Here is a 22029-nt window from a genome sequence, read left to right as displayed (position 1 = left end):
TATGAATGCACGAATGTAAATTGGGTTTAGTTAAAATATTAATTTTCAATTTTCATAAATTTATTTCACAAAATATGATTTGAGATTGTTTTAATATTTTAGAATTTAGATTAAATAATATTTTAATGTTGTTAATAATTTTGTATCAGCCTGTGTATATTTACGAGAAAAACAAGTGCAAGCTCGTAAAACAGAATTTTGATGATCAAAAAAAGGTTTACAAAGATTTTCTGTGACTTTGTCTCTGTTGAATTTATTTTGGACTAGATGACGCCCGCGACTCCGTTGCGCCAAAATTCGTTTATCGCGCGGGAACCGCACATTTTTCCGGGATAAAAACTATCTTTTGTCCTTCCTCGAGACTCAAAGTATCCATACCAAACAGCAAAATCGACTCAGCGGTTTGGGCGTGAAGAGGTAATATAGACAGACAGACCGACATGTTCGTTTGTCTGTCTGTTATTTTTTTTTATGAAATAAGGGGATAAACGAGCAAACGGGTCACCTGATGGAAAGCAACTTCCGTCGCCCATGGACACTCGCAGCATCAGAAGAGCTGCAGGTGCGGTGCCGGACTTTTAAGATGGAATAGGGTAATAGGGGAGGGTAGGGAAGGAAAGGGAATAAGAGCGGGTAGGGAAAAGAATAGGGGAGGCTCGGCGAAACACAGCGCAAGAGCTGTTTCACGCCGGTTTTCTGCGAGAACGTGGTATTTCTCCGGTCGAGCCGGTCTATTCGTGCCGAAGCATGGCTCTCCCACGTAAACGTGTTTCTTCTTCACGCTCAAAATAAATACTATAAACTGTCGCATTTATATAGTATATTTATTTTGAATGTTGCCCATAACTTTTTTACGCCGAAATTTGCTGGTCGTGCGGAACTGTACATCTTGCTGTGAAAAACAATATTCACAGGCGCTCGGCTCGGAATTGTAACTTCTTCCTTTTTTGCAAGACGGTTAAAAGAAATCCTTTTTATTTATCGGGATTATAAGTATCAAGTATGAATCTATTAAAAACAAAGAATTCTATTTAAACTGTTTAAAAATAGAAATCAATGACGTGCTTAAAGATTTATCAGACGGACGGACAGACATACTTTCACTTATAATTAGTATGGATAGTAGATATTAGGATCAACTTATCCACCACTTAGCCACAAACGTACAAGTAAATTACCGCATTATGTAATAACGTCCTTAACAGTCATAAAACATGATTGCTATGCGCGACGACATTTTTACATTCAGTATTTAACGAGCTGTGGTCAAGTGTGGTCTGACGATGGAGTTCATCCCCGACACACCGTACCTGAAGGTACCTCCCGACACCCTGCAGGTGGTGAGAGACGACATCGGCATGGGGAGGCCCGGGGAGATGAAGGAGGCCGTCAGGATCCTGGACGAATGGGTGCACCAGCAGCCGCATTTTTTGGGGAAGGATTTTCGTAAGTAAAGAAAGAATTTATAAATAACAAAATGACGCCACAACTCCGTGGCGCCTAAATTCTTTATTTTTAACCGTACATTTTTCCGGGATAAAAAGTATCCTATGTCCTTTCCCGGGACTCAAAATATCTCCATACCAAGTTTCACCCAAATCAGTTCAGCGGTTTGGGCGTGAAGAGGTAACAGACAGACAGACACACTTTCACATTTATAATATTAGTACGGATAGTATGAGGTAAAGTTAGTCGGTAACGGTTTTTTAATGAAATATTTTTGTTTAAAAAATAAGAGAGTTAGACCGTCTTATGTAGTACCGAAAATCCATTTATGTTATGTTGTAGGAGTAGCCCCAAACCTTATGGATTTGGGACGATAAAACTTTCCGACATCAAATTGTGTTCTACTTACTGTTTTTTTTATCGTAATGTTATTATTCGACAAATTTACTATTCGAATAATTCGAATATTATTCGAATAATTCAATTTTTTTTAAATGCTGAAAACTCTGAACAAAAGTAACAAAAACCTTCGTACAACCATGTACTATATATATGTATGAAATACAAAAGAATTACAATATCTCGTTAATTAACTATCGTAAATAAATAATTATAATATAAATAATGATAACGAGACTCAGTATAAGTATCTCCATACCTAATTTTAGCAAAATCGGTTCAGTGGTTTGGGCGTGAAGAGGTTACAGACAGACAGCCAGACAAACTTTCGCATTTATTATTATGTAGTATGTAAAACTCTCATCATCCATGCTAATGTTTTATATTGGAAAGGGTAGGTGTCCGTCTGTTATCTCTTCAGGTCCAAACTGCTAAATATAACATAATATAATATGGAGTTATTAAACTTTTTTGTTAATATTATGCTTACATTTTTGTCAATCGTAGTGATTTATTTGGACAGAATATAAAGTTAATATACCTATAGGTATATTAACTTTATGGGACAGAAATATCGCATTGATTTGCTCGGTTTGGTGATCATTTACTATATTTGGTGATCATATACTATATTTGGTGATCATTTACTATATTTGGTGATCGTTTACTATATTTGGTGATCATTTACTATATTTGGTTATCATATACTATACTTGGTGATCATTTACTATATTTGGTGATCATTTACTATATTTGGCGTTCGATTACAATTTGAAGTGTAGCCGTGACTAAAATAGCTGGTAGTATTGCAATTTTAGACTTTCTTTTTTTGGTGGTAATTATCTTTTTTTGGTAAACAAGTTTAGGGTATCAGAGCATTTTTGGTGGTCATTATTTTATTTGTTCCCTTTTGTTAATACTACGAAGTAAGCAATTCTAATTTTTATTTTTATCAACATAAATCTTTGTAAATGACATAGTTAATTTTTATCGTTAAACACTTTAAATTGTATATTTTAAGGTTACAGCTGGGCAATAAAAGAAGGGCTGTAAAGTGTAAGCCGTTTTCGATCGTAGCACCTTTTACTTTTCTCATGTGGTAATGCTTGAAAGAAGTCAATGGATACAGATCGTGAGCGACCATTACTGACGATACTGAAATCTATGATTGAAAGGAGTTTATAATATCTCCATTTTCATGTCTTTAGGCAAAATCGTTATTTTGCCTCAAAACATGCAAATGAATTTATTACACGTTTCTAAATCATGGTCAACGGCGACGATGAATGGTCGTGTACTCATTAGTTAGACTAAAAACAGATTTATATATTATAATATTATCATTAAAGATGTATAATATTCACAAATAATATTATTTTTCTGAAATAAACTTAATTATGTTCTTATCCTATGTTAATTTTATGTTTGATACCATTTTAAACAAAAATAAAAAATATTTTTACTATTCGAATTATTCGAAAAATAATTTTGCGAATATTCGAATAATAGAATCGTCGAATATTCGAATAAAACGAGTATTCGAATATTCGAATAACATACCCTAATCGTACGCTGCTGCTACTCGATAAGATGTACCCTCTGTTCTTTGCCGTGGTCACCACTGTCTCTGCCAAATTTTGAAACAATTTATAGACCCTGTAATTTTGGAACATAATATAGACGCAATAAACAAAATGTCCCTTTTTATAATAATAAAAGTCACTAGTATTATATGGGTTACATGATAAGATAGGCATATATTTAATCGAGAAAACTTTTGGCGCGACAAAAACAATACGCGACAGAAAGGAAAGGCGGCTGACGGCTCGAAATATCGATTACTAGCTGTTGCCCGCGACTTCGTCCGCGTGGACTTCAGTAATTTATAGCGCACGATGTCAACAAATTGGTGTCAAAAGCTTTTATAAAAAAACCCTGGTACCCCTTAAATCAAAACAGCTGGTGTGTACATAATATTTAATTTTTTTAAATTAAACTTTATATTTTATGCCTAATTTTAAAGCTTATTTAGGCCCATAATTACACAACTTTACCCATAAACTATTTATATCATTGATAGGTTTAACTTTTAAGGTTAGGTCACTGCATAGATAAAGTACTGAGTTATTTAACGTAAAAAAGTAATAACAAACGAAAAAAAAATCGAAAATCGAATATAAGATGATACCACATCTTATAGAAAGAAGTCTGGGCAAGCGTCACCGCGATGTAGGAGACGCACGGCGCCATCTATTATGAATTTTTGGAACTAGTTTAATTTGAACAAATTTACGCATTTTCACCCCTTACAACCCTTTTTTCCCGTAAAAAAGTAGTCTATGTCTTTTCTCAGGCTTTATACTATCTGTACATATACAAAATTTCATTACAATCGGTTCGGTAGTTTTGGCGTGAAAGCGAGACAGACAGACAGACAGACAGAGATACTTTTGCATTTATAATATTAGTATAGATTATTATGATCTTTGGTCAATTTTTCACAATTCGCTCTCCTTTCGGATTCGTTACTTCCGCGGTCTTTTAAAAGTAATAAAAGTGTGACCTAGTTTTAAGCACTACGAGTAGGTAAACAGCCTTAAAGTGACTCATACTCAAAAGCAGATAAGAGCCCATATGACCCTAACTTGACTACACATACATTAACCTAGATCTCAAAATCTGTAAGGTCTAGAAAACTGATTTTTTGACACTAGTAACTTCAGTTCATAAAGATTAAATGCTCAAGACGAAAACACGATTACTCAAAAAATGCTCGATAGTTTCTTTTTTACAAAAAACCTTGTTTTAGACACATTTTTGCTTGGATCTTCGAAGTTTGCTGTCTTTTCTTTAATATTTTTTAATATATAAAAAGGTTTTGATAAAACCTAAATTTGCTCAAAACACTTTTTTCATAATCATTATAGTTCGTCTTTTATTCAAGTAAAACTAACTCGGCGATGATTCCGCGCCGTCCTTTTTCACCTGGCATATGAAAGACGGGCGTGAGTGTGAAGAGAGAAGGACGATGTTTGATTTTTAGAGTCAGGTGAGCTCTTAAGTAGACTTTAATAATTATAGGCTGGTTAAGTATAAGTGGAGTAAATACCTGAAGGCTGGACATTTTTACGTTTACGAGGGTTAATCTGCATTCTATACTTCTTCATTGGCAATATTTGGGCGTTTTGGCTTTTATTCCCCAGCTTTAGTTTTTTTCTCGTCCTAGTCCCAATATTGTAATTTTTCATTCGTACGCACGAATAGCTCGTAATAATTGAGCGTCCGTAGCCTAATGAGCAGATCAGACGGCAGACCACTCCTAGAGGTTGCAGGTTCAAAGTTCGAACCCCGGTGGAGGCGTGTACCTATGAGACATTTTCTGATCTCAAGTACATAATACGGACTCTCGTACGGTGAAGGAAAACATCGTGAGGAAACCCGCACATAGTTGGTCCCAGACGTATTGACTAGTTCTTTCCTCTGGACTAGGCCGACTATGATGCGAGAATGCCTTGTGCGCTTGGGCAACCATACGGACATTTAAAAATCTTGTCCCAGGTGCTACAGTATTTTTCAGAGCGAAGTTGCTCTGAAAAATACTGTATAAATCATCCACAACGGATGTAAATGCCTAGTTTTTTTACGCACGAATATGTCCATTTTAGCATTATAGAGCCATCCTTGGCTGTTATATAATACCTCAGCTTCAAAGGAAACCAACCGAGCGAGTTTGCTGACACTGCGAACTTCTCTGTTGCGAGTGTACATGTGCTATCCCTTATATATAGCTTCAAGCTAAACATTTACTCGTTTCCTGGCCATAAAAATCATTCAATATAAAACTTTTTTTTATTGCAATTTGATTTTCCAGCTCCACACTACCTGGAGATGACGATAGTGATGGCCAAGGGTTCCCTGGAGCGAGCCAAACGCGTGATAGAGAACATCACCACCGCGAGGACCCTGAGACCGGAGTACTTCCTGCCCGTAGACCCCAGGGTCCACTACGAACACTTCAAGGAGCATTTGTAAGTTGGAGATTTTTTTTTACTCGCAAAAAATACAATACAAAAACAAGTTTTGCAGGGTTGGCTAACCTAAACAGATTGCCCAAAAGACGTGGGAGAGCCATGCTTCAACACGAATGGGCCGGCTTGACCGGAGATATACCACGTTCTCACAGAAAACCGGGGTGAAACAGCGCATGAGCTGTGTTTCGCCGAGTGAGTGAGTTTACCGGAGGCCCAACCCCCTACCCTATTCTCTTCCCTACCCTCCCCTATTCCCTTCCCTTCCCATCCCTCCCCTATTACCCAATTCCCTCTTAAAAGGCCGGCAACGCACCTGCAGCTCTTCTGATGCTGCGAGTGTCCATGGGCGACGGAAGTTGCTTTCCATCAGGTGACCCGTTTGCTCGTTTGCCCCCTTATTTCATAAAAAAAAATTCGTGTGGCACTGCCGCGGTAAAGATACTGCCTAGCATTTCAACTTACAAACACATTTAAAACAAAACACCGTGCCGAAGTCGGCCAACACCACACCACTGTGACGGTCGGTAGTGTGCTAAGTACTCACAAACGGCTTTATTCGATAGTTTTGCTCCAAATTGAGCAATTGAGCAAAAACCACAGTGTGGACCGCACAACTCTGTGAGTTTTGCGGTCCACACTGTGGTTTTTGATCGAGCCGGCACGATTGAATATATCTAGTTAATATATCTAGTTAAATAATAATATATCTAGTTTCCTTCGATTTGGAGTAAAACTATCGAGCAATGATGAATGTATCGACAAAGGCCCAAGCCGTGGGTTTTGCTCTACGCGATTGCTCGATCGAGCAAAACCGTATGTGAGTATTTACTACTTAGCATTAGGTTAGGTTAGGTTAGTTACATTACGGAATTTCTTGATGCGATCGTTGCGTTTAGAGCGTGCGATAAATATTATAATAATTGATCGTATGATCATTAATTGTCGTTTGAAAATATGTATTTCCTTGTTCAGGTAAAATGCATGTAGTTTAAAACGCTTGATGTCAAATTAAATTCAATGTTTTATGTAGTAATATAGACTATTAGCCCTCTGTTTATTATCATAATAATGTTGTTAGATCAATTATTATAGTGATGAGAGATAATTATAACAACAAGGAAGTGACACAAGGATGTAAAGAAAGATTATCTTTGTTAATCTGTAACTATCTACAATTCTTTTCTGATAATAATAGTGTAAAAAAACTAAAAAAATCACGCTTTATTTATATTATTGCATTGCCTTTCAATACGTATGCAAAGTTTCGAATTATTAATGATACTTACTAGGTACTGACTACTGGAGATAGCTGGTAAAAATCGTGCAAAGGATTCAATTACATAATAATATTCAGCCCAAGATTACATTCAGCGTGTTCAAAAATAAAGAGGAAAGCTTTGATTTGATGTTTGTTCGTCATATTGTATTGGCTCCCGAATATTTACTATTATTTTATTATAATACTAGCTGTTACCCGCGACTTCGTCCGCGGCAAAGAAATGTGATAAGTTGATAACAAATTATGAACATGGTATCCAATTTGGACCATATTTTATGCAACAACAAAATAATTTTGAAAATCGGTCCACAAACGGCGGAATAAAATACCTATGTATTTTACTCCGCCGTTTGTGGACCGTAAAACATAAAAAAGTAAAAAATATCCTACTCCTTTTTGGAAATCAGATAAAAAGTAGCCTAAGTTACTCCTTATTACATCAGCTATCTGCCAATAAAAGTCCCGGCAAAATCGGTCTAGCCATTTCGGAGATTAGCCGGAACAAACAGACAGACATACAGACAAAAATTCTAAAAATTGTTATTTTGGTGTATGTACTGTCTAAATATTCATATGCATGTAGTAAAAACGGTTATTTCAATATTACAAACAGACACTCCAATTTTATTTAAATGTGTAGATGTGTAGATATTGTGAAGATAGACGAATTGGGTGAAATATGCAAATAATTACTCTAATTTCTTCACGAGTTTCCTGTAAGGCTGATTATTTAACCAGGGTTTCTACGAGGCCGGGCCGGCCTCTCATAGAAAACAAGCTGTCTAAAACATATCCAACACGGTTTTTTACTTTAAGACGGCGTAACCTTAAGGATCTCCTTACTATGTACGTTTGATAGGACCTCTTCCTTTGCGCTGCTGTCGTGTAGCTGTCCCCTGTCTGTTGCAGCAAGCTGCTGGCGATGCCGCAGCTGACGTCGGAGTACTACCGCATCATCATCGTCAAGCTGACGGGCAAGGTTTTCAACGAGGTCATGGCCCCCGTCTACAAGTTCGCCTATACTGTAAGTTTGTTTTCATTTTGTAATTTTTCAGTTTCTGAACACCATAGAAGGTAGAAAGTGGAAGTGAGCCGGGATTCCTTAAATCTTCTTCTGATTAAGTATCGTTGCGGGTACCAGGCCTATCCCACTCGCGCGTTTAGGTATCGAACTGTAAGTACCCCTTCAAAGGGACAGATCACAAGTGACTCACAAGCGAGCGGTGACGCGCGCGCAAGATTTTTTCGTCGCATATATCTACGTACTGATTTAACCGCTGTGACAGAATCGTTATTAATCTGATAAATATGAACAATTGAAAAAAGTCAAAGAAATATTTCAATAAAGTAATTTAAGACTTTAAAATACAAAAAAAAGATTAAAAAAAATTACACTAACATAGCAAATAAACCAATTTGTTACAAACAAACCGCATACTACACATAAATAAACACAAGTTACTGTGTTTAAGTTGTAAAAAACCTGACCAGCTCCTACACTATAATCGAATATAAAACTATTATAAAATATACGTTGGGTTACTAAAATTTGATTATTACTACAAAAAAGTTTGCTATTAGTAGCTAAAGTAATTAAAAGAAGATTATTTTATTTTCTAAAAGGTGACAATCTTGATTTCGTCAGAAAGGGTACCTCTTACGCGATAGAAAGAGAGCGCACATGTAGGCAAATATAACTGTAGGCACCTAACACTGCGCGGTCGGAATTTGAACTTTATAGTATCGTAGCATGAGTTGTTATTTTTTAAACGGCTTTCACGAGTGGGAATTCTGTTGGTACTACTTATATTATATTCTGTGCGGGTACCTACTTCTAGGACCGCTTCAGTATGCCCCTCGGGCTATTCTCCATACGGATACTCTTCATACTGCTGTCGATCCTAGGAGATCCTAGCTCAGAGGAGCGCTAGCAATGTTTACTTGCCCAAATTCCAGTTTGGGCATACATCTGTGGCGAACTTCTAGTTTAACCTGCTTCAAATAAGCATTTCTCATTTGCAACCTGACGTGACATGAACTAGAAGTAAAACTTCTTTCTCGTATTATATGCGGTTTCTCTGAGCAACGTAGCAGAAGAGGAGTGAACTTCTCAAATCATTGGTATTCCAAATATCTAATAAGTGTCATTTTCAGTGTCTGGAATACATCAAGTCCCACGACTACAACAGCGGGATAGTGCTGGTGTTCGACATGACGGACACCGACCTGCAGCACTTCATCACGCACGTCAACTTCTTCCAGCTGAGGGTCTGCTTGCTGACCTTCCTGGTGAGTAGAACGGCTAGCTATGGGTTTATGTATAGGCAGTATAGGGCTATAATATGGTCATGGCCTATGGGCGGCAGCGTCCTATGGCGCCCTAGAGGCGGGTGGCAGAGTTCGTACATAGGGGCGGCAAAATTAAAGCGGCCTATGCTCATCATCATCATAATATTAATACGCGAACGACAAACTTTGTAACCCTTTTTACGAAAAATGGGGAAACGTAGTTGCATGAAATTTTGCACAGTTATAGATTTTTACTCCAAAACACACACATGTGAAATGACAGATTTTTGAGTGACAAGCCTATACATACGAATCATACTCTTTTATTTATGTTTGAAGTCTGTTGACAACAAGTGGACAAATTGAAAATGGATTGTAGTTTTTTTATTAAGTAGTAGTAAGATACTATTAGACAATGCTTACACGGCCAGTCTGAGATCAGCTGAGTCCCAGAGACAAGTGTTGAAAAAAAAAATATAAAGTCAATATTTTTTACAAGGTAGTAGTCCTAATGTCGTTGAAACTAAGGTCGAATTTCGACCATTGGGCGATCTCTAGTAAAATATAAATCCGGCCCCGGTAGAACCACGTGAACTTTCGGGATACTTGGCAGGAGCAGTTGACAAGATTTATCTGGTAAGGGTCGATAGCCTAAAGTTTATCTGTGCCTTTGGTAGAGTTTGGATGTCAAACTCAGAAGACCTTGACATTGCAGCACTTGGCAATGCTACAAGGGATTTTAGCTTTGCCGGTAATGTATAACATACATACCTGTTAATTATTGTTGCTTGGATCAACCATGTATTGGAGTTGGGGACTAATTCACTTTTTAAGCTGTTTTAACGTTGTTCGTGGCTGCCGAAAAGGAAGATCTTCCGGCCGAGCGAGATAGCATGCTCGGTCAGGCAAAAGCCCACTGACGTCATTTCAGACGTTGTATATATCTTTCCGTTCTCCGAAACTTCGATAGCGCGATGCAGGAATGTTAGGCGAATTGTGGGTACCGCCACACTGTGTAATAATAATAATACTCCCCACACCGGTTTCGGTGACGGTGGCCGGTTTCATTGAAACTAGACCAGGTACGCAGGAGTAATTTTATAGTGCCCAAGTGTGTGCGCAGTACACAAGAGCACTCCTATTCCTTTACTCTCATAACCCAGTGGGACGGAAGACCGACACGACTGGCGAGAGATCAGGCGCAGGACCGACTTTTTACATGCCCATCCGACGCATGGATCATCTTACTTGTCAGACAATCAGGTGATCAGCCTGCATTGTCCTAACCAAACTTGGAAATAACATGTTTCCAACGCGGGATTCGAACCCACGACCTCCGAAGTCGAGAGCGACGCTCTAACCACTAGACCACGGAGGCGTTAGGCCACACTGTGTATCAGTATCAAAAGTATGCAAGCATGCAAACTAGTTACTCAATAATGCCCGCAATTGTTACTCCGTTGCACCAACATTTGTTTATCGCGCTGGGACCGTTTTGTCCGGGATGAAAAGTACCCTATGTCCTTTCCCGGGACTCAAGGTATCTCCATGCTAGATTTCAGCAAAATCAGTTGAGCGGTTTGGGTGTGAAGACGTAACAAACAGATACACTTTTGCATAATATAATATTAGTATTGATATGGAAGTCTGGATTAATAGATTTATCATTATTAAATCTTCATAAAGTAGATTAAAAACACTCGAGCATATAAGCACTAACTATACCTATTTATAGGTAGTTAGTTCTAGTCATTTAGCAAAATAGTTTCTCGGCCATCGTTAATTATAAACATTACTACAACTATTATATTTTAGCACCATCATAACGAGGAAAAGTGTAGCCGTCACGCATACCTTGGTCGTTAGATATTTGCGTCATATCTGTAATCTGTTGCTCTCATTTAAATAGTATATTAATTGCTTCAAAAGATAAGACAATCTTTAATGGCTTTTCATGATATGTTATGCCTGGATTCTATGAGTATACGTCAGTGCTTACGAGATTTGTTCCGTAGTAAGTAGATATTGACTGGCTAGTAGGAATACAAAGCAGAAAATAGGTTTCAGTCACTACCACTGTCTAAACTTTTAGCAAAGCCTAAAGACACCAGGGGCTAGAGAAATGAAAAATGTACGTGTAATATCTATAGCTGTCTCCCTTACCTCAAGCCTATACCGCAGAACGCGATAGAGACAACTGCAGAAAATCAACGATTCGTTCTCCCCTGATTCCTTCTCCAAAACTTAACCGATATAAGTACTTTTTTCATTAAAGATTAAATAAAGGCTTGAACTGTGTTCCTATGTTTTATTTTTTTGTATAATCTAGCCAAATCTGTTTTCTGGATGTTTGAACACAGCGGAAAATCTGGCCATTTTTTGGGTTTTTGAACGTTCATATCTTATTTAATAATTAAACTATGAAAAAAAAATAAAACATGTACAGGAAAAAATAAAACTAATACAGGACACTGTATTAGTGGCCGTAGATATTCAGGAAAAAATTATAACTCTACTAGCATTATCCAGGGAGGAAACAGGGGACAACGTTTGTATGGAAAAAAGGGCGGTGTGGACTCCTCTTATTTACGGTGAATGATGAGAAGTCGAAGATGAAATCAAAATTTTGGTGGCTATATTCAATAGTGTTTTAGTGTTTTTTATGAAAGAAGGGGGCAAACGAGCAAACGGGTCACCTGATGGAAAGCAACTTCCGCCGCCCATGGACACTCGCAGCATCAGAAGAGCTGCAGGTGCGTTGCCGGCCTTTTAAGAGGGCATAGGGTAATAGGGGTGGGTAAGGATGGGAAGGGAAGGGAATAGGGGAGGGAAGGGAATTGGGCCTCCGGTAAACTCAGTCACTCGGCGTGAAACAGCGGTTTTCTGTGAGAACGTGGTATTTCTCCAGTCGAGCCGACCCATTCGTGCCGAAGCATGGCTCTCCCACGTATAAACGTGTACGATTATCATGAGTTTATTTACATATGTGTATTTTATGTATGGTTATTAATTATTATTTACTTACTGTATGGCATGCTACGTTATGACTGAGTATGTTATTGTAATTTTCCGCGTGTGTTTCTCATAAAGTAAACGTTTGTTACGCTATATTTTATCAATTTGCATCTTATAATTGAACTCTCTACAAATATCAACAACTTAAAATTATTGCGGAGCCGTGAGAACTGCTATATTATCTATTTTTTTTTTTTTTTATGAAACAAGGGGGCAAACGAGCCAACGGGTCACCTGATGGAAAGCAACTTCCGTCGCCCATGGACACTCGCAGCATCAGAAGAGCTGCATGTGCGTTGCCGGCCTTTTAAGAGGGAATAGGGTAATAGGGGAGGGTAGGGAAGGGAAGGGAATAGGGGAGGGTAGGAAAGGGAATAGGGTAGGGGATTGGGCCTCCGGTAAACTCACTCACTCGGCGAAACACAGCGCAAGCGCTGTTTCACGCCGGTTTTCTGTGAGAACGTGGTATTCATCCGGTCGAGCCGGCCCATTCGTGCCGAAGCATGGCTCTCCCACGTATAAAATCTACCAAAAAATGCATATATCAGTCGCTTTTATTACGCCCTCAGCAACTTCCAAACTAAAAAAAATATATAATTAGTATAATATTATGTAATATACTCTTCTTAAGAAAGCATAAAGATATTTCTCCTAGCCACAAAGACGACATTCATAAAACCTATACATTATCTTCTCCAGGAAGCATACGGCATGCGTCTCAAGCGGTGCCACCTCCTCACGCGCTCCAAGATGGTCCACTCCTTCATCTCCCTGTTCCGCCCCATCCTCAGTAAGAAGATCTTCGACCGGGTGATGGCCAACGACTCCGGGGAAGACCTCCTCCAGTACTACTGCAAGGAGTCCCTGCCCAAAGACTACGGGGGGACGAGTAAGAGCATACAGGAGTTACAGGGTGAGTTATCCATTTTTCTGGTTATAAAATACTAGATGACCCGGCAAGCGTTATTTTGCCATTATTTCTAGTATAATTATTTTTATAAAAAGTAGATAAAACCTGACCTAACAAATGTAGCATCAAGGAACTTGATTCCTGGGCAGTTGACAGACCAAAGTCATTAAATGTGAACTATCGGCTGGGTTAGACGTACCGTGACCAAACTACGTAGGTCTGCCTAGGAATCAACTTCTCTGATAGTACATTGAGAATTTCATTAAAATTGGTTGAGCCGTTTTGGAGGAGTTCGCGCACAAACACTGTAAGTGTTCCGCGCGGATCCCTGGGGTCCGCGAGTACATGAATGGCGGTCCGCGGTGTCATCTCTAGACCATACATATTCCGATTTTTTGCTGTTTATTTTATTAAGGGGTTCGTGAAACTGCTGGTCTTTGTAGGGGTCCGTGGCTGAAAAAGGTTGAGAAACACTGGGTCTTGGCTGTTTGTCAACAAACAATTAATACCACTGTCAGTAGGTATTGCCAGCTGGAAACGTGATTGTCGACCATTAAATATACTTCACGTGTCAGCTGTTTTAATTAAATAATGTACGTTTGTTGACGATAATGATACTAAGGTAAATATACTAGGCGGTGATTAAAATTGTATTTGTCATTACTTTTAGGGTTCCGTACCCAATGTATGTATGTTGACATTGTTTTAAGTTTTTTTCTCACATTTTTTGGTAAGAAAGTGGGCCCCGTGCGAGTTTCTTACGCCGGTTCTTCTCGCCGGGTTAGTTCCCGAACCGGTGGTAGGCATCATGTAGACTTTCAGAGAACATTTTCAAAAATTTATTCTGATTTAAAAAAATTGAGCTTGAGTTTGAAAGGGTAAAAACGGGACCCTATTAACGGACGGCGCAGGCGGCAGGCGCGGTCCGAAGGGGGGGGGGGGGGGTCACAGGGGACATGACCCCCCCAAAATCTAAGGTAAAATTGGAAAATCTCAAAATCTTGCTAAATAATAAAAGGAAATTTCTAGCTATCCCCTAACCACCACTTCGTCCGAAATTAGACAGCTGCTGTGAACCCAGAACCGTCCGGGGGCGCAGATAAAAAAGTGTAGTGACTACTGAGTGACCCCCCAAAATTTCAGGCGACGACCGCGCCTGCGGACGGGACGGTACTTCGATGTCTGTCCGTCTGTCGGTCACCAGGCTAAACCGCTATAACTAGACTTCTGAAATTTTCACAGATTGTGTATTTCTGTTGCCGCTATAACAAAAAATACTAAAAACAAAGGGCTTGGGGGCTCCCATACAATAAACCTGATTTTTTTGGCCTTTTTTGCTCGTAATCAATAATGGCAACAGGTAGGCACTTGAAATTTTCAAAAAGCCCTTAGTTATATTATGTGTACTTTAATAACTAATAATAATATTAAAATAGAATATAGATTTATGGGGACTGGACTGGAGACAAAAAACACAATTTTTGGCCTATTTTTGCTCTCGGTAGTCGGTACGGAACCCTTCGTGCGCGAGTGCGCCTCGACCTTGACCGATCATTTATTGTTTACACTATCACTATAAGTTGTAACATTATTGCACATAAATGTGCTGTATAATTTTTAAATAACTAACGTCCATTCTAAATTTTAAACTACTATGTACGTAATTGACGAATCGATCCCACATACATTTCTACAGGAACCGTACATTTTGGCACTATAAAATAAGTAAAAAATGGACGCCATATTTAACCATAACCTTGAGCTCGACAAGGCTTTAAATGCACGTGGCAAAAAAGGAACTAACGCTGTCATCATACAAAAACGCCATTTTTGACAGTTCTCCTTTACCAGCAGCTCCCCCGCCCACGTTCATTTCAAGCCTTGTCGGACCAGCTGTCATCTGTCAAATTCTGTGGTTAATGTCAAAGTTAGCCTTAACTATAAACATAACTTTGACCATTTTAACTTTAACCATGCCTCTGGTGCAACCCACCCGACTCTTGGCTACTATTAACTACTATAATTATAAAATCTATTTATTTATTGCCAACAATCTGCATTGATTTAAAATAAAGTACATACTTAAAATTGTAGAGTACTTAAGTGCTAAATAAATAACGCCTACAACGCTTGAATTCAAGATTACATAAAATAAAATAGTTAAAATATTATTAAGTACCATCTTTAATAATGACTATCACTTATCTTATATCTTTAAACGAGCAATTCTTGTAGATATATATATAAAATTGGAATCTCGGAATCGGCTTCAACGATTTTCATGAAATTTAGTATATAGGGGGTTTCGGGGGCGATAAATTGATCTAGCTAGGAATCATTTTCAGAAAATGTCTTTTTATTCGTGTTTTATCGATATCTTATATCTTTAAACGAGCAATTCTTGTATATTATATATAATTGGAATCTCGGAATCGGCTCCTACGATTTTCATGAAATTTAGTATATAGGGGGTTTCGGGGGCGATAAATCTAGCTAGGAATCGTTTTTAGAAAATATCATTTTATTCGTGTTTTATCGAATACCGAGCAAAGCTTGGTCATCCAGGTACTAATATTAAAATTGCGAAAAACAGAAATTCCGAAAAATAAATTATTTATACTGTATCATTTAATGCAATAAATTTTTTGTCATCTTTTTTGATCATAGCATTAATGTTTATTAGAATATTTTACGAAATACGAAGTTTTTACGTATTAACAAAAACATGAATGGAACAAGTAGGTAACTAACATTTTGCAACATAAGAGCATTTACTTAGGTATTTTCTTTCCTTATAATTTGAATATATCTTGTAACTTACCTACTTCATCTAGCTTATGTACATCAGGCATCAGCTATATAATAATAATAATAATAATAGCTATGGACGCTTCACACCACGTCAGTCTGGCCCCGTGCTAAGTACCTGAAGGACTTGTGTTACGGGTACCAGACAACGGAAATATATTTAATTACTTTTTTATACTATACATATATTTAAGATTTTTATTATATGATACACATATTTAATACACATCCAAGACCCAGCAACTTTTTTTGAAAAACTTTTGTTCCGTGGGCGACATTCGAACCCGCGACCCCCGGCTTGAGCTACCAACAGCCCACCAACTGACCCACAGAGGTCGTGAAATTGTATAATATTAAATATAACTATATTATAAACATACAATCCACATTTAATTATTTCAAATCACCTACCCGGTCCTAAAACCTAAATTTTTGCAATAAACGGCAGTTTTCAAATTCAAATTATTACTTACGTAGTTTATCCACTCATATGTCTTCATTATTTAGATAAAAAAAATAAGTATTTAATACAGCATTACAAATAAGTTTTAAAATGATTAACTATTAAGTTATTCTATGTCACTGACAAAGTTAGAATAAGAATAAAAGTTTAGAGCTTTGAAATTAGCTTTGTAAAAAATTTATTTTTATGTTCATTGCACATCAAACCTATTTTATATATTTGGGATTAGATAAGTTCGTTAGTAAAAAATGATATTATTGTATGTCCATAAAAACGTGGGTTTTATATCCGTGTAGGTTTACTTAAAGCAGTAATTAGCTGATAACACTAAAGAGAATAATAAAATCACTACTTACGTTTATTTTTATTTTATATATTTTTTAAGAATAAGTTACAGCTGTGCAATAAAACAATTAAGGGCCGGTTTCACCACTTCCTGATAAAGTGCCGGATATGAAGTATGGAGAATCAGTCAAAAAAGCTGTGAATAGCCTATTCGGCACTTTATCAGAGAGTGGTGAAACAGGCCCTAAAACTAATAAAATTAATTAGAAGCCATCGACAAGTTTTTACAAATAAATTCAAAGTTATTTTATCACTCAACTCAATATGGCTTACAAATAATTGTTTTTATAAAGTGAAGGATTTTTTCGTTGGTTCTTATTTCTGACAGTTTTTTTTTATTATTATTGACATATTACTGACATATTGTGACATTTAGTAATACTTCTATAACTTCTTTTCTCCACCTTTTAGATTAAGTAAATGACATTTGCATACTATTAATTTAGTTGAGTGATATGATCCTGTATTTTATTATGAATACCATTTTGTACATCTCACTCTGGCAAATAAATTATTATTATTATTATTAATATATTGAGTTGAGTAATAAGATGAGTTGATTTTTTTTAACTGGTACTTACCTGCTTCATATTTTCAATTCTTTATTTCAAGTATTGCAATATGTCTAAAAATTTGCAGAGATCGTCGCTTATGACCTCTGCAGCGACGAGGAGTTGGTGCTGATTGGGAAACTGAGCGCCATCAAGATGGACAGCACCAAGTGTACGCCCAGCCAGTTCGCCGAGTACGACGACATGAACGGCACCTTCCGCGCACTCAATATAGACTAATATATAGTCTATTACCAAGTGTACACATGGTATAGACTAGATATATGGCAAAGTGTACACTTACTATAGACAATATAATAGGCCAAGATAATTTATGATCAAGTGTACCCTGTACGCCCAGCCAGTTCGACGTACGACGACGACACGAACGGCACCTTCCGCGCACTAATATAGACTAGATATAATATATTATGGCAAAGTGTACACTTACTATAGACTAGATAATAGGCCAAGATATGATCAAGTGTACGCCCAGCCAGTTCGCCGAGTACGACGACATGAATGGCACCTTCCGCGCACTAATATAGACTAGATATAATATATTATGGCAAAGTGTACACTTACTATAGACTAGATAACAGGCCAAGATATGATCAAGTGTACGCCCAGCCAGTTCGCCGAGTACGACGACATGAACTGCACTATTACATTAAGTATATACGACATGACTAGATGAAGTGTAAGATAAAGTAAATAAAATACATTAAAAATGAATTACTTGTATATCAGAGGTAGGTCCTTGAATATAGTGAACAAAGAGAGGTGTTTTTGACTGCAACTAAGTTCAAAGTGTTACACTTGTTGGAATGAATTTAGACATTAATAATTAGGAAATATAATGTTGATTCTTTCATTTACATTGAAAGTAAATGAAGGAATCAACATTATAATAATAATTACATTGCGATAAATATAATATTATTTTATTTTTATGTGATAAATTGTTGTAATAATATTTTTATTGCTAAGTTACTTGAAATCTACAAAATCAAATATAAAAAATGTTGTACATTAGGGCAGGTAAATATAGAATTAAATGGTTAAATATTTAAAATTTTATTTTTTAAAGACCTGAAAAAATCACTCCCTACTCCCTATAGAAAAACTTCAGCCAAAAATAAATAATATAAACGCAACTGAAAAGAAAAAGATTGAAATGAAAAAAATCACGTTGAACGTAGAAAAACAATACAATAATAATTATTATTAAAATAAAAAAAACACTAACAGTACAGTGGAGAACCTCCATTAAAAAAAATAAGTAGATAAACCCAAATTTTCAGCACTGATCGGGCTAGTGATACACACACACACACACACACACACACACACACACACACACACACACACACACACACACCTCGTTTTGTCGGGGTTTAAAACAGTTTTCGTACTGCCCTGTAGTAAAAGATTTTAACGCGCGTGTTGCTTCTTTTATTAGGATAAATCAGTATAAACATATTATTATAATGGGTCATTTGACCGCTCTTCATAAGATTATGTCAGCATTGTTTATTACACGGTTCACTTATTATAATAATGTTAAATTTAGTTAACACACACACACACACACACACACAGCCAGAGATGTCCAACTTATGACACCCTTCGTTTTGTCGTAAGGTTAAAAAGAGTTTCGTAGTGCCCTTTAGTAAAAGATTTCAACACGCGTGTTGCTTCTTTTATTTTAATAGGAAATATAAGTGCTCCTAGCCTTAACGAAATCTAACAATAATTAGGTAGTAGAATAGTTCTGAAAACTAAAATTGTTTAACAATAACTTGTTTGTTGTATACAAAAAAGAATCAGTGAAATCGGTTCAGCCGTTCTCGAGTTTTGGCGAGACTTTCAAAATTTAAAATTAATTTTTATTTAAATAAATAAAACACTGACACCGATATTAATTTAAAGGCAAAAGTTTGTGATTGCGTTCGTTTGTTCTTAATTTGCAAAAACTACTGAACTTTTGGTGCAATCATGGCAGTGGCGTGAATTCTATATTGACACGAGCTACTGTTTATGTCGAAAAAGTACAGTGTCCTTATTAAGTATTAATAGGAATATAATAGTAGCAAAGCCGCTTCCCCCTACGGGAACGGGAAGCATCCTATGACGTGTTTGTGGCTCTCATCCACTTCTGTCTTCCTAATATAAGCTACTCAAGGTCTTCTGCCCATAAAGTTAATATACCTAGCGGAATAAAGCAACAATCTCGAGCTGTCAAACGTAACCAAATTTGGTTACCGTCTGTGTGCTAAAATTTGTTTACGTATGTCACTTACACAAGCATCTTCCGAAGAGAATAATTGTCAACGTGCCGATAAGTGCCGACTGGACGTCAAACAGATGAAAAAAATTGGTTCTGCTGTCATGTATCACACGTCTCTTTTTTACCACGCAGTGTTACTGATAGTGACATCTCTCTTGCTCAGGCCTTTGTTTCTCTATTCCGCTACGTATATTTTTTAACTTTATGCTAAATATTATGTTTCTGCCTGACATGTGACGTTTCCGACATGATCGACAAAGACAATAAGTGGGTTAGACTGCAGGTGGTCGACATGATAATATTAATACTTAACCAGTATGTTAAAAAACTAGGCCTTTAGGTACATCCGTTGTGGATGATTTATACAGTATTTTTCAGAGCGAAGTAACCACTTCTCAAATACTGTAGTGCCTGGGACAAGATTTTTAATGTCCGTATTGCCCAAGCGCATACGGCATTCTCGCATCATAGTCGGCCTAGTCCAGAGGAAAGAACTAGTCAATCAAAATCAAAATATTTTTTATTCACAGTAATTTTTTTACAAAAATTTTTCTGAACGTTGATATTGAGGTGCCTACCACCGGTTCGGGAACTAACCCGGCGAGAAGAACCGGCGTAAGAAACTCGCACGGGGCCATCTTTTACTAAAAAGATGGAAAATTACAATTTGAACATATTATATAGTGCACCAAGGCTTTAAATGAATATGTCAATTGGCGCTGCTGGTAAAGACTGGGACAATACGTCTGGGACCAACTATGTGCGGGTTTCCTCACGATGTTTTCCTTCACCGTACGAGCGTCCGTATTATGATATATAATATACTTGAGATCAGAAAATGTCTCATAGCTACAGGCCTCCACCCGGGTTCGAACCTGCACCCTCTAGGAGTGCGAACCGAAGGTCTGCCCATTAGGCCACGAACGCTCTTAACCAGTATGTTAATGAACGCCTAAAATTGAGCAGTTTCGTTATTTCCGCGTGCAAAAACTATAATGTTGTAAAACATACATATTAAGAGGATACCACAGCAGCTAGAGAAATGAAAAAAAAGTACGTGTAATATCTATAGCTGTCTCCCTTACCTCAAGCCTATACCGCAGAACGCGATAGAGACAACTGCAGAAAATCCAGAAAATCAACGATTCGTTGTCCCCTGATTCCTTCTCCAAAACTTAACCGATTTAAGTACTTTTTTCATTAAAGATTAAAAAAAGGCTTGAGCTGTGTTCCTATGTTTTGCTTTTTTTGTATAATCTATCCAAATCTGTTTTCTGGACGTTTGAACACAGTGGAAAATCTGGCCATTTTTTTGGGTTTTTGAACGTTCATATCTTATTTAATAATTAAATTATGAAAAAAAGGAAAACATAGGGACATTGTATTAGTGGCCGTAGATATTCAGGAAAAAAATTATAACTCTACTAGCATTATCCAGGGAGGAAACAGGGGACAGCGTTTGTATGGGAAAAATGGCGGTGTGGAATCCTCTTAAGAGTGCCTCCGTGCTCCAGTGGTGCGCAGCTTAGCTCTTGGAGGTCGTGGGTTCGATTCCCGCGCTGCATCAATATACATTATACAAGGTGTAACAAAAGAAAGTGGTAATACTATAGGGTGTGTGAATTTTTCCATACAAAAGAGAAAAAAAGTTACCCTTTCAGCGCTGCTACTTTGACAGCGAACTCTGTAGAAACTCCCTAAAGCAGTTTTTCCCAAATTTGTCGGGACCGCAACCCATCTACAAGAAAGTTCGCGGCCCATCTTGTGTCATGAAGACCAAAAAGCAGCGGTATGTTGCTGCCGCAGCATTTACCCGTCAATTCGTATCGTAGTTCACCACCATATTATATCATCATCGTCAGCCTTACTTACAATTGCGTTTGCGTTTGAATGCCCGGCCCCCGTCCCGCACGCACCTGCGACGACGAACGAACGAGTAATGACAATCGACACCAAAAATCTACCAAAAATCTACCCGCGACCCACCAGTCGGTCGCGATCTACGATTTGGGAAATACGGTACTGCCCTAAAGTATAATCACTTAGTTTTGTTACATTCTGTATAAGACTGGTTAGAACAATACAGTCTGATTTGATCCGTCTATCAGTTAAAGTAAGAATGAAGAGTTCTCCTGTGTGCTGCGCATACACTCGGGCACAACGAAATTCTGTGTCCAGGTGGTTAGGTCTGAATGTCAAAATC

At 37.5% G+C, this 22029-nt stretch overlaps 1 protein-coding gene across 2 annotated transcripts; it reads left to right on the top strand.

Annotated features, from left to right (window-relative positions):
- The first annotated feature begins 1259 nt into the window (after positions 1-1259).
- On the top strand, positions 1260-18457 carry LOC121736384. 2 transcript variants are annotated; one of them, XM_042127552.1, is made up of 7 exons: positions 1260-1446; positions 5717-5873; positions 8065-8179; positions 9310-9444; positions 13159-13372; positions 17625-17766; positions 17807-18457. In XM_042127552.1, exons 1-7 carry the CDS (start codon positions 1284-1286, stop codon positions 17814-17816), a joined length of 936 nt encoding a protein of 311 aa, XP_041983486.1. In that variant the 5' UTR covers positions 1260-1283; the 3' UTR covers positions 17817-18457. The 2 variants fall into 2 exon arrangements, with proteins under 2 accessions (XP_041983486.1, XP_041983485.1); XM_042127551.1 differs by having other exon boundaries at positions 17625-17775; positions 17816-18457.
- The last annotated feature ends 3572 nt before the right edge of the window (positions 18458-22029 follow it).

Source organism: Aricia agestis, chromosome 19 (genome assembly GCF_905147365.1).
Source record: "Aricia agestis chromosome 19, ilAriAges1.1, whole genome shotgun sequence".
NCBI lineage: Eukaryota > Metazoa > Arthropoda > Insecta > Lepidoptera > Lycaenidae > Aricia > Aricia agestis.
This window is presented reverse-complemented; position numbering and strand designations above follow the sequence as displayed.